Source organism: Leucopleurus acutus, assembly GCF_964270905.1.
Source record: "Leucopleurus acutus genome assembly, chromosome: 10".
In the NCBI taxonomy this organism is placed as follows: Eukaryota; Metazoa; Chordata; class Mammalia; order Artiodactyla; family Delphinidae; genus Leucopleurus; species Leucopleurus acutus.
This window is the reverse complement of record NC_139153.1, coordinates 31,962,625-31,984,243: the sequence shown is the minus strand read 5'-3', so window position 1 is coordinate 31,984,243 and position 21,619 is coordinate 31,962,625. Positions and strand designations below refer to the sequence as shown.

At 35.8% G+C, this 21,619-nt stretch overlaps 1 protein-coding gene across 15 annotated transcripts in view; it reads left to right on the top strand.

Annotated features, from left to right (window-relative positions):
* SLMAP (sarcolemma associated protein) overlaps window positions 1-21,619 on the top strand; it is a 150,808-nt gene that overhangs the window by 83,756 nt on the left and 45,433 nt on the right. For 4 of the 15 annotated variants that reach the window (XM_082848668.1, XM_082848676.1, XM_082848675.1 and 1 more), the window contains 10 exons: window positions 1,111-1,147; window positions 2,784-2,846; window positions 7,210-7,305; window positions 7,565-7,636; window positions 8,982-9,122; window positions 10,418-10,559; window positions 12,118-12,282; window positions 12,369-12,419; window positions 12,911-12,961; window positions 18,152-18,214. In XM_082848668.1, the coding sequence (XP_082704794.1) occupies window positions 1,111-1,147; window positions 2,784-2,846; window positions 7,210-7,305; window positions 7,565-7,636; window positions 8,982-9,122; window positions 10,418-10,559; window positions 12,118-12,282; window positions 12,369-12,419; window positions 12,911-12,961; window positions 18,152-18,214 (881 nt within the window). The remainder of the gene's footprint in view (window positions 1-1,110; window positions 1,148-2,783; window positions 2,847-7,209; window positions 7,306-7,564; window positions 7,637-8,981; window positions 9,123-10,417; window positions 10,560-12,117; window positions 12,283-12,368; window positions 12,420-12,910; window positions 12,962-18,151; window positions 18,215-21,619) is intronic. The other 11 variants (XM_082848677.1, XM_082848678.1, XM_082848679.1 and 8 more) reach the window with 6 other exon arrangements.

Genomic DNA, 21,619 nt, shown 5'->3' with positions numbered 1-21,619 from the left:
ACGTGATTAACCTGTTGAATCTAGGAACTTTACCTAATCAACCATCAAGCAGACCATTACCAGATTGGCCTCTAGGATATGGAGTGAGGAGCAATTGGTAGGGACCATGGGTGGCAGTCTTGCTCTGTGCTCCGTCTACTCACCCTACCAACCCACATTACAGTATCTTACAGTGCTTGTTAAGACAGGAACCCTGGCTTCCTTAGCGGCTCTGTTCTCATGGGAGTGGTAGTAGTGATCAAGTGCTACTATGTCAAGGTACTTTTTTAAGCTCTTTACTTCTATTCACACATTTAATACTCACAGTAACCCTATGTGGTTAGTTTTATGATTATCCCCATTTTATGGATGAGGAAACTGAGACCTATAGTGGTTAGATAACTTGCCCAAGATTATATACCTGGTAAGTAGAGCCAAAATTTGGACCCAGTCAGTATAGCTTCTGAGCCTGCATGCTTAACTGCTACACTGTACTGCCTCTTATGTACTTTATAAGGCCCAAAAGGCAATTAATACCAATTAATACTGTGTTACTGTTTAGTTTTAAAGCGATATATTGAGTTAGATTCATAACTACATGTAAGCTTTCAGTGTGTGAGGTGGCTGGGTAGAGAAGAGTAGTACTAATGTTTTGGTTAGCTGAAGTTGTTCTCCACTAGAATGTATTTTCAAATTATAGCCTTCTTTACAGTAGAACTTTGCTTTTTAAGGCTTTCTGTATAGAAGTATTTAATTTTAAGAGAACTTAATTTACACATTCTAAAATTTTAAATGGATAATTTAAGGAGTGCTTCCTTTCTGTTTAGAAGTTCTTATAACCAAGGAATTCACCATAGCCCTCATTAATAGTAGATCCAGCAAGGGCATTTAATACGTTTTGGATTTTGAATTTGTGTTTAGAAATACATTAATGTGTAAAAGGTTTGTGTATTTATTACCTTGTTTTCTAACAATTCTATATGTTTATGAAGGATTAAAAATAATTCACATTCTTTTAATTATATGAAAACAAGTGTGCCAACTTTGGGGTTTAAGATATTCTTGTACTGTCATACTCTATTTCCTCTATTGTCAGGAAATTAGATAAAAATTCTAAATTTTACTTTTCAGTGTCATCCATGCTCCATTACCAAGTCCTGTTGACAAAGTAAGTTGCTAATGATTATTTTTTCCAAACTGATTCAGCTATATTGCTTTTGAAAATGTTTCTGTTTGTTTGTTTTTAATATGCTTTACCTAGAAACTTACTTCTCTTTTGTAACAAAAATACAAGAATGCATATAGCTGTATAGTTATTCTAGTCTGATCTTCAAAAACTGGAGAATTTAGGATGGATGTTTCTTAGGACAAAGCCTTTGTTATCTCAAGTCAGTGGCTGACTCTAGACTAGAAGCATTTGTTTTGTGCCTAGCCAAAGGTAAGAAGTGTTAGTTACTACTTTTTATTCTATAATGCATTTCTGTCTAGAAATATTTATTAAAGCTTTGCACCCAGATAATTTACTCAAAATATACCTACACATGGAAATAACACAAATATGGGCTTACAGAAATTTCTCTTTAATTGTTCTTGAAGATCAGTTTTAACTTGATTTGGACAGAAACTTTGCAGTAATTACTTGTTAGAAAATATTTTTCTTTTGTTCAGAAATAATGGTGTATTAAACTGTAGATATTACTGCTAAGTAGCAAAAAAAAAAAGATCTCTTGTATCTTTTGGCATTAAAGTGTATGTTGAGTTTTCTTAGTAAAGTAACTAAACTATTGGGAAAAACATTTTACTTTTTTTTCCTTCCATTTGGATAAAGAATGAAAGCCTACCTGAAACTGAAGTTCTCTGTTAGATTCCGTTTTTAGAAGTAAAAGTGGTTAAACATCAACTTCAGCAATACCAAGAGTCATTTCAGAAGTAAATAATGGCCTTGCTGATTTAGGACTAACTTTTAAAAAAATAATGCCACCTCTCTGTCTTCTACTTAGCATATTAGTAAAAATAGACTAATAAGTTAACGCTAATAAGTTAACATATAAGGCTTGGGTAGTGTTGAGAATATGGATAAATGAATGATACAGCAACCTGTTAGTGCCTTTTTTTAAAAAAAATAATTCTGTGGTTCTATATTCCACGCCCAGGAGAAACCCTTATAGAAGTTATTTCTTCCAATACTCTTGAGTTCTAAGCATGTTGGCTGTGACTTTAATGTTTAAACACTATTATTTCCCATCTTTTTCTTCTTAAAACCTACCTACAGTTTAAAGGAAAAAAAAAAAGACCTTTTTTCATTGCCTCTGGCCATTGGACAAAGTATTGTATTTCGTGCCCTGCTTCTCCCCACGTGCCCACATACAAATATCATTTTGAAGATGGCTACTTCTAAACGAATTGTGACTTGTTGACATGTTGAAGAACTATTTGACAATGAATTTTAAAGGGGAAAAATGTAGATCTGTTGATTTAGCAGGTATTATTTCTGGGTAAAGAAAAGGCTGTATTGCCTTTGTGCCGTAAGTTTGTGATTTGGTTTATCAAGGAATGTTTTCATGGGTAGCACTTGTTGCACCATCCTGCTTGTAAATCCCAAACTGATCAGCATAATACAATACCGTTTATAAATTCTAGACATGGAGCAGAAATATTTTGAAAACTAAAGAAAATTGTTCATTTGAAAAATAATTTTTATTTTGCATATTTCAGTAAATAGGCATTGCAAGGACTTGATTTGGCTTTAATGTCTTCTGCAAATATTCTGTGTGACTGTCAATGGTGTATCATTTTGTTTCTAGGTTGCTGCTAACACTCCAAGTATGTACTCTCAGGAACTATTCCAGCTTTCTCAGTATCTTCAGGTAAAATATATCTTGAGAATTCTTAGTCTTTAAAAGCAGAACTTAGATTTGATTTTGCTAGTTCACAAATATAGGCTAAAGAAATACTGGCTGGATACAAGTACAAAAGAAATACCTTTTTAAAGTACAAAAAAAATTAAAAATAGGTCTTATAAAAAAAAGGATTTAAAAAATCCGATTGTTAAGTCTAGAGAAGATAAGGTTCTGTACAAGAGAAGTTTTTTTCTTCACATATGAAGAAGTTCCACAGTTGTTCTTTATCCAAAGGTGACTTTTAAATAAAATTAAATCCGGACAGATTTTGATTGTTATTAATAGCTATAATAGCAAATAATATGAACTGTTAAAATATTAACTATTAATAGCAAATAATTATGTAGTACTTACTATATGCCAGACTCTAGCAGACTTTAGCACTTTACCTATATTAATTCATTTAATCCTCACAAAATTCCTGTAAGGTACATATTTTATTCCCATTTTTATAGATGGAGTAACTGAGGGACACGGAAGTTTAAATAGTTTGCACAATATCACACACCGAGTTCTGTGGTTGAGCTGGGATTTGAACCCAGACAAGTCAGACCTCAGAGTCTCTCTCTTAACTACTGTTCTGTGCTGCTCAATCTGTAGAAAGATCTCTCGGTAGGGCAGATACTTAGAATGGGCTCCTGAAGAAGTTAATGCCATATTTAAAGAGCCATACAGATCTCTAAAAAGAAAACAAGTGGTTGGTTGTTCTTTCTTTTTTTTTTTTCTGAGTTTGGTAGATTTAGACCGGATTATGGTTCTTATTATTCTAGTGAGGGAGCATGATTAAGGAAAACCCTGAATCAGGAGTCTAGAGATTGAGGTTTTTATCTTGGCTCTTACTCAATGAGTTCTGTGACCTTGGGGGAGTCAGTTTACATATGTAGGTCTTCAGTTGCCTTTTGTTTAAAATGATAGGACCAAACCAGTGATCCTGTGTCCCTACATTCTTTTATAGGTCAGTCACTAAGAGCAGTTCTACCTCAGTTAAGAATGTACACATCTGTGAAAATTATCAATGCATTAATCAGATCTTACTTTCCACTGGGCATAATGTAATGGTGGATTGAAAAGTGGTTTTACACATTTGCAGTTTAGTATTTACAAACGTAGGTAGACTCTAGCCAGAATTCCCTGGATTTGATCTTTGGCTTTAACTTCTGACCTGTTGGGAAAGTTGTTTGTGCCTCATTTTCCTCATCTATGATATGTGTATAATAATAGCACTTACTTCACAGAATTGTAAAGAATAAATGAATTAATGCAGGGAATTCCCTGGCAATCAGTGGTTAGCACTCGGTGATTTCACTGCCGAGGGCCCGGGTTTGATCCCTGCTTGGGGAACTGAGATCCCACAAGCTGCAAGGGACTTCCCTGGTGGTCCAGTGGTTAAGTCTCCGAGCTCCCAATGCAGGAGGCCCAGGTTCGATCCCTGTTCAGGGAACTAGATCCCACATGCCGCAACGAAGATCCTGTGTGCCACAACTAAGACCCAGCGCAGTCAAATAAATAAATATTCAAAACAAAACAAACAAACAAAAAAGAATTAATACATGTAAAGCACTTAGAACAGTGCCTGGCACATAGAACGTATGCTGTAAATGTTAGTAGTTGTTTACCATTCAGTAGGAAGTCACATTAATTGACCTAGATCGCTCTTAATTTTTTTTTAATTTATTTATTTTATTTATTTATTTTTGGCCGCATTGAGTCTTCATTGCTGCGCGCAGGCTTTCTCTGGTTGCGGTGAGCGGGGGCTGCTCTTCATTGTGGTGCGCAGGCTTCTCATTGCGGTGGCTTCTCTTGTTGCAGAGCACAGGCTCTAGGCTCACGGGCTTCAGTAGTTGTGGCGTGCAGGCTCAGTAGTTGTGGCACGTGGACTCAGTCGTTGTGGAACACAAGCTTAGTTGCTCCGTGGCATGTGGGATCTTCCCGGACCAGGGCTCGAACCCGTGTCCCCTGCATTGGCAGGTGGATTCTCAACCACTGCGCCACCAGGGAAGCCCAATCTCTCTTATTTTTAGAGGTAGAAGAAAACTTTGAGATTAATCTGGTCTAACCTTCACTTTTCATATGAGAAATATGGTAAAATGATTTCCCAGGGCTATATACTACAGTTACTAGTTAACATGGACTGTGAATCTAATGTTCTGACTCACTCCAGTACTCTTTCCATCTTTCTTGTCAGTTCTTTGAATATTCATAATGGCATAATCTTCCACTGTTCTTTTTCTGATTCTTTGAGGGAAAATTATACTGGATTGTCTTTTCTGTATACGTCTTTTTGAATTGCTGAAGTTCTAATATAAGTTGTAAACCTTTTGAATAAAAACTGAAATAGATGCATTTCATGCCTTAGAACTAAAAGCTGTTCCTGGAAGTGTTAGATTTCTGTTAGGATGTGGTTCATGGAGTTATGAAACTCTAAATGGAATTGAGTAAAAAAGGAGAAATTACACCATCTAGTGGAAGTAGTGGTTGTTTGGTGGCTTTGTTTTTAAGTGAAACTTTTTGCAGCATTAGTGTAACTTCCTGGATATTAGGAATGTTTTAGAAGTTTAAAATAAACTTGGCACCTAGTCCCTTTTAAATGTAAGCTGTGTTTTAATGTGTGTTCTGAGGCGGAATGACTTTTATTAGATTCCTTAATCTGTACTTTTAGAGTTATATTAAAAAGCAGTACCTCTGGGGCTTCCCTGGGGGCACAGTGGTTAAGAATCCGCCTGCCAATGCAGGGGACACGGGTTCGAGCCCTGGTCCAGGAAGATCCCACATGCCATGGAGCAACTAAACCTGTGCACCACAACTACTGAGCCTGCGCTCTAGAGCCCGCGAGCCACAACTACTGAAGCCCGCGCGTCTAGAGCTTGTGCTCCGCAACAAGAGAAGCCACCGCATTGAGAAGCCCGCACACCGTAACGAAGAATGGCAAGCCCGTGCACAGCAACTAAGACCCAGTGCCAAAAATAATAAATAAAATAAATAAATTTATTTTTTTTAAAAAAAAAGCAGTACCTCTGACTCTAATCAGACCAAATTTTCCCTAATCATTATTTATCAAGGATGTGGAGAGCAACAAATGAATGCTTTAAACCTCAAATACTATGTTTGAAGTATATACTTCTCAGTTGAGGTGGCTCAGAGATATTATAGTAGTAAATGTTCTTCTTGGGATAATGACAGAAATAGAAGAAAGTGAATTTAAAGATGTGCCAAAACCGCAACTGAATGCTGTGTGAGCATTTTCACCTTGACTTCCAGTGATGGAGACCCTCTTAACAGCTATCAAATGTGAACAAGTGGCCTAGAAATAAGGCTTTGCTTGCCAGTGTCTTTCTCTGTAAAAATATTCCTTTGGAGCTGCCAAATAGTTATATAACTCCTTGACCCCTTAATTACATTGAACTAACACTTGGTGGACTCTTACTTATATTTGGCATATTCGACTATGGCTAAGCGTTTTACAGTCACAGAGAGAATTAGAACACCTGAAAATGGAGTAGACTGTGAGAATAAAGCAGTCTCTCTCTTTATATATATATATAAAACACTGTGTTTATATAACACTTTTAAAAGGAAAAATTAAAAGTTATTTCTTTTGGAGATGTCTACTGATGTAGCTAAGCCATTATGAAGTATCTTTGCTGCTAACCAGATTGTTTGGATTTAGTTTGGAATGAGTTTGTTCTCACCTCGCCCTCTCTCTCTCTCGCCATACACACACACACACACACACACACACACACACACATCTTTTAAATGTGTATATATAAAATGCAGGGGTTAAAGAATTTGTCAGATTTTCTACTCTAGGTTTGTTTTTTGTTTTTTTTTTTTTGCGGTACGCGGGCCTCTCACGGTTGTGGCCTCTCCCGTTGCGGAGCACAGCCTCCGGATGCGCAGGCTCAGCGGCCATGACTCACAGGCCCAGCCGCTCCGCAGCATGTGGGATCTTCCCAGACCGGGGCACGAACCTGCGTCCCCTGCATCGGCAGGCGGACTCTCAACCACTGCGCCACCAGGGAAGCCCTAGGTTTTTGGTTTTTTAGACTCTTGTTAATTACAAGTAAAAAAACAAAAACAGATGACCTGTTTTCTGTTATAGGGGAAGTTGCAACTAGAGCACCCCTAATAGCACTACTCACAGCTCAACAAATGAGGCTATAATGATGTGGCCTAAATATATTTTACAAAGTAGATTTATCAGATTTGCAAGTAAGATACACTGTGGGCTGTAAGATGAGAATATTTTCAGAATGTGCTAAAAATTGATTACTCTTCAAAGGTATCATGCTGAGTTTATTAGAATTTCTTTTGTGATTTATAATATTAGGAGGCCTTACATCGGGAACAGATGTTGGAACAGAAGTTAGCCACGCTTCAGCGGCTACTAGCCATCACCCAGGAGGCTTCAGATACCAGTTGGCAGGTATTCCAGTTGCCTTTATATTCAAGAAACATTTAAGCACAGTTTAATATCCCTTAGCTGTTGATTAAGCTAAAACTAAAATTTTGTGGCAAGCAAAGGCAAAGTTATTTCCTAATGAACAAATAATGAAAATTTAGCATTTTTCAGTGGATGTTGGTCAGCGTTATGATTTTAGATCTTTTCTGGCAGTAGCAACCTTTTTGATATATTTTTTTTTATTCCTCTGGGATTTTACTGATATTTAATTTTTCTTCAACAGGCTTTAATAGATGAAGATAGACTCTTATCACGGTTAGAGGTTATGGGAAACCAATTACAGGCTTGCTCCAAAGTAAGTATTAATCTCAAGTACATAAAGAAGAATGCATAGTTTTTTTATGTGGCTTCATGTCTTTGACTGTCATTTTGAATACATGCAAAAACTTTTATACATTTTCACCATTCTTTTTAATCTTCTATCATTATGGGAAATTTCAAACATACATGTAAATAGAAAGAACTGTATAGTGAATACCCATGTACAGCTCTCTTTGTTCCATCATAGTTGATATTTGTTGGAGAAACTGGGTCATTTGTTCTGTATAATTTTCCTCAATCTGGATTGATATTTAAACATTCTTCTAGCTCCTCCTTCCACACCATAAATTTGTAGTTTGATCTACAGATTTAGATCAACTCTGATGTAGGCTCAACTTTTTTTTTCTTTCAACACTTCGTAGATAATATTGTGTACTTTCACCAGGAAGCACCCTAGTGTCTAGTTGTCTTTCTTTTTGAGATATTAGCAGTCTTTGATTATCCTTTCCTAGATCCATTCTTTTATTAAGGGTTGCAAAAATCGTGATGTTGTAATTCTATCTTTCCTTCATTTACTAGCTGAGTTACTTCTATAAAGAGAAACTTCCCCGCATAAACCATTTTGTTATCCTGAGATACATTTTCTTTAGGCAAGGCAGGATAAATGAGTTTCTCCCTTTATTTACTGGATTTCAAAATAATGGTTTGGTTCCTTTTCATCCACCAAAGAATGACCAATGAAGTATTTTTTTTTCCCCCAACTTAGATTTAAATATATTTCATGTGTATAAACCTATTTCATTTGTTTTCCTTATTGATTCCCAGTTATCCCACCTTTGGTCTATAGGAACTTCTTCAGGTTGGCACCTGGGTTCTTTTGGTAGAACCCTGGCAGACTTTGATAGCTTCCTGCTGTCATATCAGACAAGATAGTCCATACTCATCTTTTACATTTCCTGCCTTAGACGTGGAATCAGCTTTTTCCACAGGGTGCTGTTATTCCATTTGGTTTAGTTATTATTTTAAAATGCTTGACCCCTTTAGAGGTAAGAGATTATTTTTGCCCATAAATGTAAATGTTGTGGCTTTCAGAGAATATGGCAAGTAGAAGAGTTCATTCATTTTGTATATTTGAGAGAAATTTTCAGTTTATTTCGACATTTTTTTTCTGTTGGAAGTGTGAATTAATATATTTGTGAAGGCATAATTTATTCATGCAGCTTTTAAATAACAGCTTCAATTAATACAGAGTGAACATAATTTGTGTTTGGAGGTACCTTAATATAGAACTCAAAGAGCATTACAATGTGTTGTTTTTTTAAATGGAAAATACTTTAAAAAATAACTTGGCTATAATTATAAATATTTTTTAATCCTAGAATCAAACAGAAGATAGTTTACGGAAGGAACTTATAGCATTACAGGAGGATAAACACAACTATGAGACGACAGCCAAAGAGTCCCTGAGGCGGGTTCTTCAGGAGAAAATTGAAGTGGTTAGAAAACTTTCAGAAGTTGAGGTATTTAAATTTAACAAATACTAAATAGTACTATGATTTTAAAATTTTAGCCTAAAAGTGCTAGCTAGCATTTCAGGACATTTCAAACTTGGGTATTATTATATAGCTAGAAAATTTTTCCTGTCTATCTGGTGGGAAGGAGCAGTATGCTGTTTTCATTGTCAGGAATTCTCAACATAACCCTGTGAGTTCTGGTGCTTATGGTCTCTAGTCAGTGGCTGAGGAAATAAAAGCCTAACCAGGGAATTTTACTATTTGCCCTTTGGTTAGGATTCAGCCTCCACACAGTGGACCACGATACGTGCCAGGGAATTGATCTCATTTCACATAGTTTTGTTTTTCTTCCAGTTGAGGATAGTCAGTGTAAGGTAGAGAGCAACACCACTATTCTTACTTTACCCATCCTCCAGAGAGGAAAATTGTGCCTGTTTGGAGGTTCACAGGGGAAATTATCTCTGAGGTCCTTTCTAGGTCTTTTAGGAATAATCAAAATGTGATTCTCATTGCTTTAAAACAACATAATTGATAATATGGGTTATTCTTTTGAAGTACTGGAAAATTACCACAGAAGTTACATGTTACTGGATTTAGTTAAAATGTCCATTGTAAACTAAATAGTAAACATATTTTAATATAAGGATAGTTTCTATAATAGCCCCATCCCAAAGTGACTGATTCACTGTCATGTCATTAATATGACATGCAAGGAAAGAAAATTGCTAATTGTCTTCTAATTTTATTAAATTGATTCTGTGCACATTATTAAACTTGTTTTCAAGAATTGATAGGCTTAAAATATTTTCAAGGCTAAAACTCATAACCAATGGCCTTTAAAAAGTGTAATTATGGGCTTCCCTGGTGGCGCACTGGTTGAGTCCGCCTGCCGATGCAGGGGACACGGGTTCGTGCCCCGGACTGGGAAGATCCCACATGCCACGGAGCGGCTGGGCCCGTGAGCCATGGCCACTGAGCCTGCGCGTCCGGAGCCTGTGCTCCGCAACGGGAGAGGCCACAACAGTGAGACACCCGCGTACCACAAAAAAAAAAAAAAGTGTAATTATATAAAGTATTGTCCTTTTCTCCCTCCCCCTGTTTTTTGTTTTTCCAAATTCTTGGTATTTTCTGTTTTAGCATGTACCTAAAGTAAATTGAAATTCTTATGTTACTTAACTCAGCTTTATATAAAGTCCAGGGTAGATGCTGATTTAGAACAGCCCATAGAGTTACACTTTTTATAAATTGAATTTAGAATGTGCATTTATGCTAAATCAATTGCCTGTAAATTTGAATTACAGCGAAGTCTGAGTAATACTGAAGATGAATGTACCCACCTGAAAGAAATGAATGAACGGACTCAGGAAGAATTAAGAGAGTTAGCCAATAAATATAATGGAGCAGTTAATGAGATTAAAGATTTATCTGATAAATTAAAGGTAGGTATTTCTCAACCTAGAAGTATGTAAATTAATCATCCCTAATACACTGGATAGCTTAAGAGTTAGTTATTGCTGAATAGTTGTTGATGTAAAATTTGGTAATGGTTTAAATTCATAGTAAAAATCAGGTGCCATTTAGCCCAAACCCCCTTACCACAGATAACTGAAAGTTTGTAAAAGCTGACATATTTCCTTTGGATGGAAACAAATAGTACTTCATAATAGGCATTTTAAAATATGTAACAGGAAATAGATGAGAGTCAGCAAAACCCAAGATATTTAGACTTTTGAAAAACTGGAATCTGCTTATCTTTCGGGTGTCCCAAAATCAAGGCCCAGCTATGTTAGTGGAGCACAAGCCCAGAGGGAACCTTGGAGTGATTCCTTCTAGGGAGGCCATTGGCTTCACTTCAGCTGCATCTCCTTGTAGCTATAGGACATTTAGGATGAGGACAGACCAGACCATAGGTAATACCAGGTTGGTCCTGTAAAACAGGGGTCCCCAACCCGCGGACCGCAGACCACTAATGGTCTGCGGCCTGTTAGGAACCGGGCGGCACAGCAGGAGATGAGCGGTGGGCGAGCGGGCGAGCAAAACTTCATCTGCTGCTCCCTATTGCTCACATTACCACCTGAACCATCCCTACCCACCCCATCTGTTGAAAAATGCTCTTCCACACAACTGGTCCCTGGTGCCAAAAAGGTTGGGGACTGGGACTTCCCTGGTTGCACAGTGGTTAAGAATCCACCTTCCAATGCAGGGGATGCGTGTTCAATCCCTGGTCAGGGAACTAGATCCCACATGCATGCCACAACTAAGAGTTTGCATGCCACAACTAAGGAGCCCGTGGCCGCAACTAAGGAGCACACGTGCTGCAACTAAGACCCGGTGCAACCAAAAATAAATAAATTAATTAATAATAAAAATAAATAAATGTTTTTAAATGCTTTTTTTAAAAAAAAAGAGGTTGGGGACCACTGCTGTAAAATGTTAGAACTGAGTTTGTGAAGACGCATCTTTATATAATTCTAACCATGGATTGAGTGGCTAGAAGATACACATTTGTTAGAGAAGACCAGAGCATACCTCCTCTTTGTGTGATTGGTTAACCTATAATAGCTTTAAATATTGGACTTGTTAAAAAGAGGTCATCTTAAAAAGTTCTTGTAATCATCATTCATTCAGCTAAACGTAATTTTGTTTAAAATTTCAGAATAAGTTACATTTTAGAATTTACAAACTAATTGGAACAATAGTAATTTCAGGGGAAACCGTTATTTCCCTCTTGAAAAATGTGTTTTTCATTTTGACCCCTATAATCTCCGTATGTATTGAGTTTGCTTGCTTGCTACAAGTTTTTCTCTCCTAAGTGATATGGAGGCATGACACAGTGCATATCACTTTTGACATCATTTTGACATTTACAGATATGTTCTATAATATAGAATATTCTCCGTAGAAGTTTATGTGAATAAAAGCAGTCCTGCTTTAGACCTCTTAAATCAAGGTTCGATTTTATTAAAACAGCTGAATTTTCTTTCTCTTTTTCAACAGGTAGCAGAGGGAAAACAAGAGGAAATCCAACAGAAGGGACAAGCTGAGAAAAAAGAATTACAACATAAAATAGATGAAATGGAAGAAAAAGAACAGGAGCTCCAGGCAAAAATAGAAGCTTTGCAAGCTGATAATGACTTCACCAATGAAAGGCTAACAGCTTTACAAGGTAAGTTAAGCTAATCCAGAAATAGATTTGATTTGATTTTTTCTTTTTATCTGTGAAATATCTTTTTCTTGGACTTTTATTTACAGTACGGTTAGAACATCTTCAAGAGAAAACTCTTAAAGAATGCAGCAGCTTAGGTAGGTGTCACCAAATTTCTTATTTAAAGCTGAATTTTTATTATTAAATTTTTGATGTTTACTATCTCACATTGGGTACTTATTTCTTTAAGAAGGATGTTTTACGTATTAGGTGTAAAGTATCTACCCTCTTTCCGAAAATTTCCTTTAAAAATATGCTTGATTGCCACCAGTGGGCACCATCGTTTAGTCCTTGAGATGAATGAAATTTCTGCCTCTGAGACGGTCTGCTTAGAGATATTTAAATAAGAAAAACACATCAACAGCAGGATCCTTTTTCTTTTGAGGTTCACTGGCAGCTTACTAAGCAGTTGTAGGTTTTCTCTGAGATGATAGAAAATGGGAAGTTGAACCCTTCTTGTAAAAATAAATTTAAAGTGTTCTATCGGTCTTAATGTAAGTAGGGATACAAAATGCCATGGTTACACTTTGAGACCAGTTTTAAATAATACTTTCTTTGATCAGGCAATGATACACTGTCTTAATCCTAGGGACACAAGTTGATGACTTCTTACCTAAAATAAATGGGAGCACAGAAAAAGGTAGTGTAAAAAACTTAAATATTTTTCTTTCATGATATCCTTTTACTATTTAAGCAGGATAGAGAAGTCAGGGTTTTTAGGTTTTAAGTGTTTGGAATGAAAAGCATGCTGCTCATTGACTATTAAATCCCATCTTGTAAAAATCAAGCTTCCCTTTATTTTGTAATTCTTAATTCTGTGATCTATGGTTAGATATCCCTTGTTATATGGAAATTTCAATTATTCAAATAACAAGAAAATGATAATGTTCAACTTTAGTACTGGCTTATATAACATAGTATAGCTTTTTTCCCCCACTATATTTTCAAAGACGATACTACCATTTTCTTCCATCAAATACCGCTTCCTGGGGATAATTGGCCACCATTTTTTAATGTTTGTGCACCCCCTGCCCCCTTCCTGGCCAGGAGTTTACTTCAGAGGCCAGTGAGCCTTTGAACGTATCATAGAAATTGCTCTCTTTATCCGTCTGTTTCATCAATCAGAGATAACAGTGTCAGTCATTTCTGCCATCTGAAAAATTCTTTATTTGTTCTTGATACATGACCCTTCTTTCTGGATAGCTTGGGTTATCTCTTGCCAAAAATGTACAGCCTCTGTTGGTTTTCTTAGTGCAACATGGGGTTTCTACTCAATGGTTTCTATATTCCTTCAGTCATTAAGATTCCTCCTACCCACCCCATTCACCCAACATTAATTGAGCACCAACTGTATGCCAAATCCTGTATTGGTTGCTTAGAGTACAAAATGAATAAAACTGTTTTCTGTGTTTACAAATCTATGTGCCTCTCAACTCAGTTTTTATACAGAAGTTGGTGGAAGACATCAAGGTCGATACCCAAGAATTTCTTACTAAATACTTTTTCCATGTATCAGGGGATATCTTTATAGTTCTTGGGCAGCAACCAAACTCTGCTAAAGTTAGGAGGTGCTCTTTTGGTTTGTTTTGATTCGGTTTGGTTGGTTGGATTTTAATCAAGAACTGGCATAATAGGCTCAGGTAATCATGTATATGTGAGCCGCAAGGTCGAGAGCTAAATAATCTGTATATAACAAATCTTGAAACTCTAAATTTTAAAAATGTTTCATTAATCATTGTTATTTGACTATTTTATGTATGTTTTGTGAAAATACATTGACATTTTAAAATTTCAGTTTGAGTTTCAATTTGAGACTTTTTAAAGGTGTAGTTTATATTCATTGCACCACTATTACTAAAGTATATTTAGCAAACATGTAAAAAGACTTAATCCTCATCTTCTAAAAGCTTCTCATTCTTAAATGAATTTATATTTTCTGTTGTCGTTATTTTGCCCTTTTTTCTCTTTCTGGCATGTACACTTCTTATTCAAATCCATCACCCTTTTGACTTGAGCATGTATTCATGGATAATGTTAGTGTTAACTCGAGCTGGGAACATTCTATTCCTTCAGTTAAGAATCTTTCTATATACACTGACCCATCTTTATACTATTTAGAATTGTCAAATTACTGCTTAAAATTTTTTGCCAATTCCAGTTGATTTAGATGAGAATAGTTGTAGACAGCTCCTTGATTTAAAACTGAATAAGGGGCCTTCCGTGGTGGCGCAGTGGTTAAGAATCCGCCTGCCAATGCAGGGGACACGGGCTTGAGCCCTGACCCGGGAAGATCCCACATGCTGCGGAGCAACTAAGCCCGTGCTCCTAGAGCCTGTGCTCCGCAACAAGAGAAGGCACCACAATGAGAAGTCTGCGCACCACAATGAAGAGTAGCCCCCGCTCGTGGCAACTAGAGAAAGCCTGCGCGGCAACAAAGACCCAGTGCAGCCAAAAATAAATAATAACTATATTTATTTTTTAAAAAAGAATCTTTTTATATGCATTGAACCATCTTTATACTATTTAGAATTGTTAAATTACTGCTTAAAATTTTTTGCCAATTCCAGTTGATTTAGAGGAGAATAGTTGTAGACAGCTCCTTGATTTAAAACTGAATAAGGGGACTTCCCTGGTGGTGCAGTGGTTAAAAATCTGCCTGCCAATACAGGGGACACGGATTAGATCCCTGGTCCTGGAAGATCCCACATGCCACGGAGCAGCTAAACCCATGCGCCACAACTACTGAGCCCACGTGCTGCAACTACTGAAGCCCATGCCTAGAGCCCATGCTCCACAAGAGAAGCCACTGCGATGAGAAACCCGTGCACTGCAATGAAGAGTAGCTCCCGCTCACTGCAACTAGAGAAAACCCGAGGGCAGCAACAAAGACCCAATGCAGCCCCCCCCCAAAAAAAGACACTGAATAAGATATTTCGGACACTTTAGGGTGCTCCTTGCTATGATTATTTTTCCCTTGCTGGTATTTGTTTTTCTGGTAGTGCTAAATTGAGTAGTGTGAGAGTGAATAATAGAATGTCTTTAAAGAAACTGAGTAGTAAATATCTGGATATGCACAAAAGATTCATACACTGGATTTAGTTACAAAGTGGATTTTGGAATAAGATGGGTCTATTCTGAATTATTTATGATATAGTAAGAAACCAATTATCAAGTATTCAAATATTGCCAAAGTCCACAATCATAATGTGCTATCAGATATGATTTTAACTAAAATTACTCTTTAAATAGAGCGAGAACCAAGTATGGTTATAAGAGAATATTTCAAAAATGTCTGGAGAAATTAGGGTTAATAATACTTCTCCATTAAATCCCATTTTTGAGATTACTTAAATCTAAAGTAGCTGCTATAAGCACAGTTTTGTACTGTAAATTTTAAAATGTTATAAGCATATTTTAAATATATCTTAGAAGGTACAGAAAAGCTCTGTCTAATAGAACTATTCTGAGAGCCACATACATAATTTAAAATTTTCTGGTAGCCACATTAAAATTATAAAAAGAAATAGGTAAATTTTTAATAATGTATTTAATAATATATTTACTTTAACTCACTATATCCAAAATATTATTTCAATATGTAATCAATATTAAAAGATTGCAAATGAGGATTTCACATTCTTTTTTCCTTAGTAAGTCTTTGAAATCAGTATATATTTGATTTACACTGACAACACATTTCAGTTCAAACTAGCAACTTTTTAAGGGCTCAGTGGCCACATGTGGCTAATGGCTACTGTACTGGACAACACAGGTATAAAAAAATCAAAACCCATAGGTAACTCATGTATAAATAAAACACATTTTAAGTGTTATGATTCTCTATTATGTTTCTGTATCTGCTTTTTCTTTACATTCCTACAGCTCTATTTAGTAGCACAGGACACACCCCCTCCCCTGCCCCAGCACTTTCAGTATCTGATCCTTGATTCTTGGTTTGGATTATCAGTGACATCTTTTGTAGTTTTTTGCAAAGTGAAATTCCCAAGGTCCTGAATTCAAGTGATGAAGTGTTAACAGTGTCATGATCCAAATCCTTTACATGTACTACCTGAAAGACTTTCCTCTCATGTATCTTAGGAAATAACCTTTGTGAAAGTCACATGTATATTTATCTTTTTATATTAATCTTGCATTTTATCCAAACTAGTATAGTAGATATTTTAATGTAGAGTCCAGATAGTAAAATCAGAGTAGGTAAAAAGTTTGATTTTTGGCTTGGTATGTGATGGTGGGATGTCCTGCATTAATAAATTTCATCTGAAGTCTTGTGATGCTTCTCTGAAATTTGGTTCCAAATATATATATTTTTAAATATGTTTTATAAAGTCCTTTAGTTAGGCTAAAATTTGGTTTTACTGAGTTTTCATATTGAACAGTGATATTGTACAGTTTGAGTTTTGAAAATGTTCTATAGCTTACATAGGATTTATGTAAACAACTTTTTATTTTGGTAATTACTATTCAACTGAAGACTCCTGTTTTGGATTTCTTGGCTGCAATTGGCAAATGCTATTTATTAGATTTTTTTTTTTAATTTCTAATTTCTATTGCAGTTAGCCTTTTTTTCTCTTTTTCATTGTATTTCTGTATAACTGTATGTAGTTATATATATGTATGTGTTATATGTAGTTAAAACTGTATATAACTGTGTATGTGTGTTTATATAGAAATATATATCGGCATACCATGTAAGTAGATAAAGGATAATGAGGGATTTGAATATGAAGGTAAAGAAGAAGGCCATCAGTAAGGGTGTCAAGAGAGGTTGTCCAGCCATCAGAGTAGGAGATGCCTGCCTCTTAAGCAAAGTTGAAATGATGAGGGGTGAGGCCAGCTGGAAGATAAAAGAAGCTTTTACAATCAGAGTGGTACTGACTCGTCCTCTTTGACAGGTTTTTGTGTGTTTACACCTTCTAGATAGTCATCATGTTGGAATATATTTTTAACACTTGAACTTCCAATGTCTATCTGGTAGTTTTGAAAGATACAAATATGTACTTGAAGGATGTTGTCCAGATTTAGAAGTTAACTCTTTGAATCAAAGTAAATAAAGCTTATTGTAAGAAAAGGGCTGAAACATTTATTAAACTACTGTGTTAGGTTTTGATTCTCTTTACTTATTGAAAACAAAAAAATCTGTTTGACCTGAGCAAAACCATTTACCAAGCTCTTATTTTAAAATGTACGGGCATTGATTTTAATCATTTAGGCAGAGATAACAATGTAATGATTTGATAGTGTATGAAGTATAGATTAAGTGACTCAAGGGGAAAGACTACTAGTGAAATGAAAGTGTAAAAATTAAAATATTATATCAGTTTCTTAAAAATTTTAAGGCATTTTATGGTATTCTTAAAATATTTACTGTTTGCCTCTTAACTAAGATGAATATCTTTGAAGGGGGACTGTTGGAGAACAGTCATTTGAAAATTAATTCAGTAAGAACAAATATAAAATTTTTAAATTATTTAAGGGTGTTTGTTAAGCTCTCAAGAAAAAGATGTATTTTAAAAGTGGGAGAAGCTTTTTAAAGCAATATATTTCTATGGTTTTCTTGAGCTATTTGGATAGAAACTGCACCTTTAAAAGCTAACCATTTGGGGTACAGATTAAGATTATATAATTATAATTTTCAGTCATTTAACTTTAACTCCAAAATATGTCTGCTGTTAGTATTAAAATATATTAAACTTTTATTAATCTTATTCAGTTACCCATGTTAATACATTTTGGTTTTCCTACCTTTGCTGTTGGTTTTCAAAAACAGCAACAAAAACTGTATCCTTAAAGGTGTTTCTTTCTTTATTAGAGCACTTGCTTTCAAAGAGTGGCGGGGACTGCACTTTTATTCATCAATTCATAGAATGCCAGAGTGAGTACAGAGTATTTTTCACATTGATTTTAATGAAGTCAGGGTCTAAATTGAAAAATGAGAGGAATAATTAACATCTCAACGTGTTTGTTATGGTAGAAGTGCACAAAGGCCATCTTCAGACGGCAGTGGTTCTTTTCATACTGTTTCTCTCTTTTGAGAAAAATGTTTCTCTTGTATTTGCCTTCACGATGGAGGTGAGCATTTCGTATTGCCCACAAAAAAGAGACAGTTTCAAGCTTTTTAAGTAAAAAGCATTACTGAATAGGGAATAAAATAGAATGTCAAGCAACAAAACCTCTGTCTGGATACTTAGGAGATAGTAATAACATTAACCTGTTTTACTTAAGTTCTAGTTCTATCACAGATTTGGATTTTGAGATTCTTAGATAAATATCTTAAATGATTAAATGAAGCCACAAAAATAGTGATTTCGTTTGGACACTCAGTTCTGGAGATAGCCCTTAGGGTAGCAAGAGCTTTCTAGAAAAGAAGTAGTAATAGATTGTCCTACAGTGTGACATCTGCTACCTACCCTGGGGAAGTTGCTAATTTTAATAATATTTAAAAGATAGACAGGTTGGCTTTTGAGGTGATTTAGAACAAAAGAATTCTGAATGCTGAATTCTGAACAAAAGAATTGTGTATTCCATCTTACTTGAAAATCATGTGACTGCTTAAATCTGTAACAATCACAAGGTTGTGTTATTCTCTTAGTTTCTTAGTAACAATTAAAGGTCACGCTGTGTAGTAAAGATTCATTGATAAAATCTATACTTTTTCCTATCAGACACACATTTTGTCAGGCATTTTTTTCTTCCTGTTTGCTCTCTCTTTGAAATGAGTGGTTTTCCAAGTATTTATGCTCATGAATTCATTTTATGGGTGTGCATGCATGTGTGGTTACTGTTCCACCCTTTGCTCCCACCCTGCCAATCTCAAGAGCATTTGTGGATCGTAAGGGTCACACCTGGTAGTTATAGCAGGCACAAACTCAACAGATCACATGTTATACTCCTTAGAGATGCTTTAAGGAAACATGGAATTTCATTTAGTAGTTTTAGAAGAACTTCTGTTTTTGTCCATTTTAGAGACTATAATGTTGAATGTAAGTTTAATATTACTTTGAGCCAAATTGTTTAATAAATATGGCACATTTCTTTGTTCTTTGTTTTTTCATAAAGCAAAGATTAGTGCATCTTTTTGTTACCTTCTGGTTGCTAAATCTCATTTTTACAGTCAGCAGACGCAGGGATTGGGGCAAAATAATTGGTACCCACTGAAACCAACTAAAAGTAGGATGTGTAACCTAAAATATATATCTTTAAGAGAAGGGTTTTATGCTTAGTTATGTGACCATTTTAAAATAAGTTATTCTTATTTTGAGCTTTTGGGATTTATGTTTTGAGCCTAAAGAAATAAGAACAGAGAACTATCAAAATAATGTTTTACTAAGTTACTGTTTGCAAAAATCATTTAAAGTATTATTATAAAATGTTTAAAATATTTAGCTGTAGTTTTAACACAGAGCAATGTTTGTTTTAAATAAAGAAAAAGATGTTTGGAGATTTTTATTGGGTCATAGTTATGGGGGCAAATAAACATTCAGAGATTGAGCAGAAGTTATATAAATTACAGCAATCCCCTCAGTGAGGATATTAGCCAATAAAATAATGTTTACAAGGACTATGTAATGGCATGGGTAAATGCTAAATGTGATACACAGAGGGGAAATGAGACTATAAAACGCTGTTTTTTTGGACAAAGAGTGAACCAAAGAACAGAAAAAATAAAGTATAAGCATTCCTAGATGTCTGAATCCACTGGGTTCTTAAGTATAAATAGTGGAAGTTTGGGTTGTAAGTTCAGGTAGCTAGGGATATAGCTTGTTATCTGAATCTGTTTGGTTCCTGAGTTTTGGTGGCAAGTAGCAAGAGCTGTATCTCAAATTTTCCAAATCTGTTTTGGCTCCTTAAATTTGGATAGCTGGAGCTGGCGTAGTAAGGGTTACCTCTGGTTTGACTTGTTCTCATTTTCATTATTTTATGACATTTTTATTGTTTGATGACAAGGTGCCATTATTGAAATTGTCGTGCTTAGTAAGTATTATGGCAAGCTAGGCAAATTCAGCAAAAATCTTACTCAAGTGAACTTTTGAAACAATTTTGGATTATTTTTTGACAAGCACACATAAACTTTTTTGCCGTTATTTTCATTGATAGGCATCTTGAACTGATTTATGATCTTGACAATGAAGTGTATATTCTGTGAGCAGTAATACTTCATATTTTTGTTTCGTCTTTTAAAAAGCAAATATTAAGTATCTAGTTCTCATTATTTACTATGCTTGTATAGTGTAAATTCACTTGGTGTTTTAAAAATTAGATAGCAAGTAGTTCGCTTCCATAGGAGTCATCATGCCTATTTTATTATATTTTTATTTTTAAAATTTATTTATTTATTTTTGGCCACGTTGGGTCTTCCTTGTTGTGCACGGGCTTTCTCTAGTTGTGGAGAGCGGGGGCTACTCTTCGTTGTGGTGTGAGGGCTTCTCATTGCGGTGGCTTCTCTTGTTACGGAGCATGGGCCCCAGGCATGTGGGCTCTGGAGCGCAGACTCAGTAGTTGTGGCGCATGGGCTTAGTTGCTCCGCAGCATGTGCGATCTTCCTGGACCATGGCTCAAACCCGTGTCCTCTGCATTGGCAGGCGGATTCTTAACCACTGCACCACCAGGGAAGTCTCATCATGCCTATTTTAAATATAATGACAGATTTTTTTTTTCAGTTTATGTGTATGACTCCGTAAGAGAACAATTTGGTTGTTGGCTCTCTCCATTTATAAGGTGATTTTGAAGAAATTAAATGGGTCGGAACACATTTCAATTTGTTTTCCTTTTATGGTAAAACAGACTGTTCCTTTTAATTCTCTTTTAGGAGAAAAGCTTTTTTTAAAAAATATTTATTTATTTATTCATTCATTCATTTATGGCAGCATCAAGTCTTAGTTGCGGCACGTGGTATCTTCCGTTGCGCGCGTGGGCTCCTTGCTGCACCGGGCAGGCTTCTCTCTAGTTGTGGCGCTCAGGCTCCAGAGCACGTGGGCTCTGTAGTTTGCAACACGCAGGCTCTCTAGTTGACGCACCGGAGCTTAGTAGTTGTGGCGCGCAGGCTTAGTTGCCCCGCAGCATGTGGGATCTTAGTTCCCCGACCAGGGATGGAACCCGTGTCCCCTGCATTGGAAGGCAGGTTCTTAACCACTGGACTGCCGGGGAAGTCACTAGGAGAAAAGCTTTTATTCTCTGGCATAGAGATTGGATTTTGAACAGATTTAAATATAACCTTTTGCATAATTCCAGAACTGTGAAGTAAATTTTCTATATAAAAATACATCATATAAAATCTAGA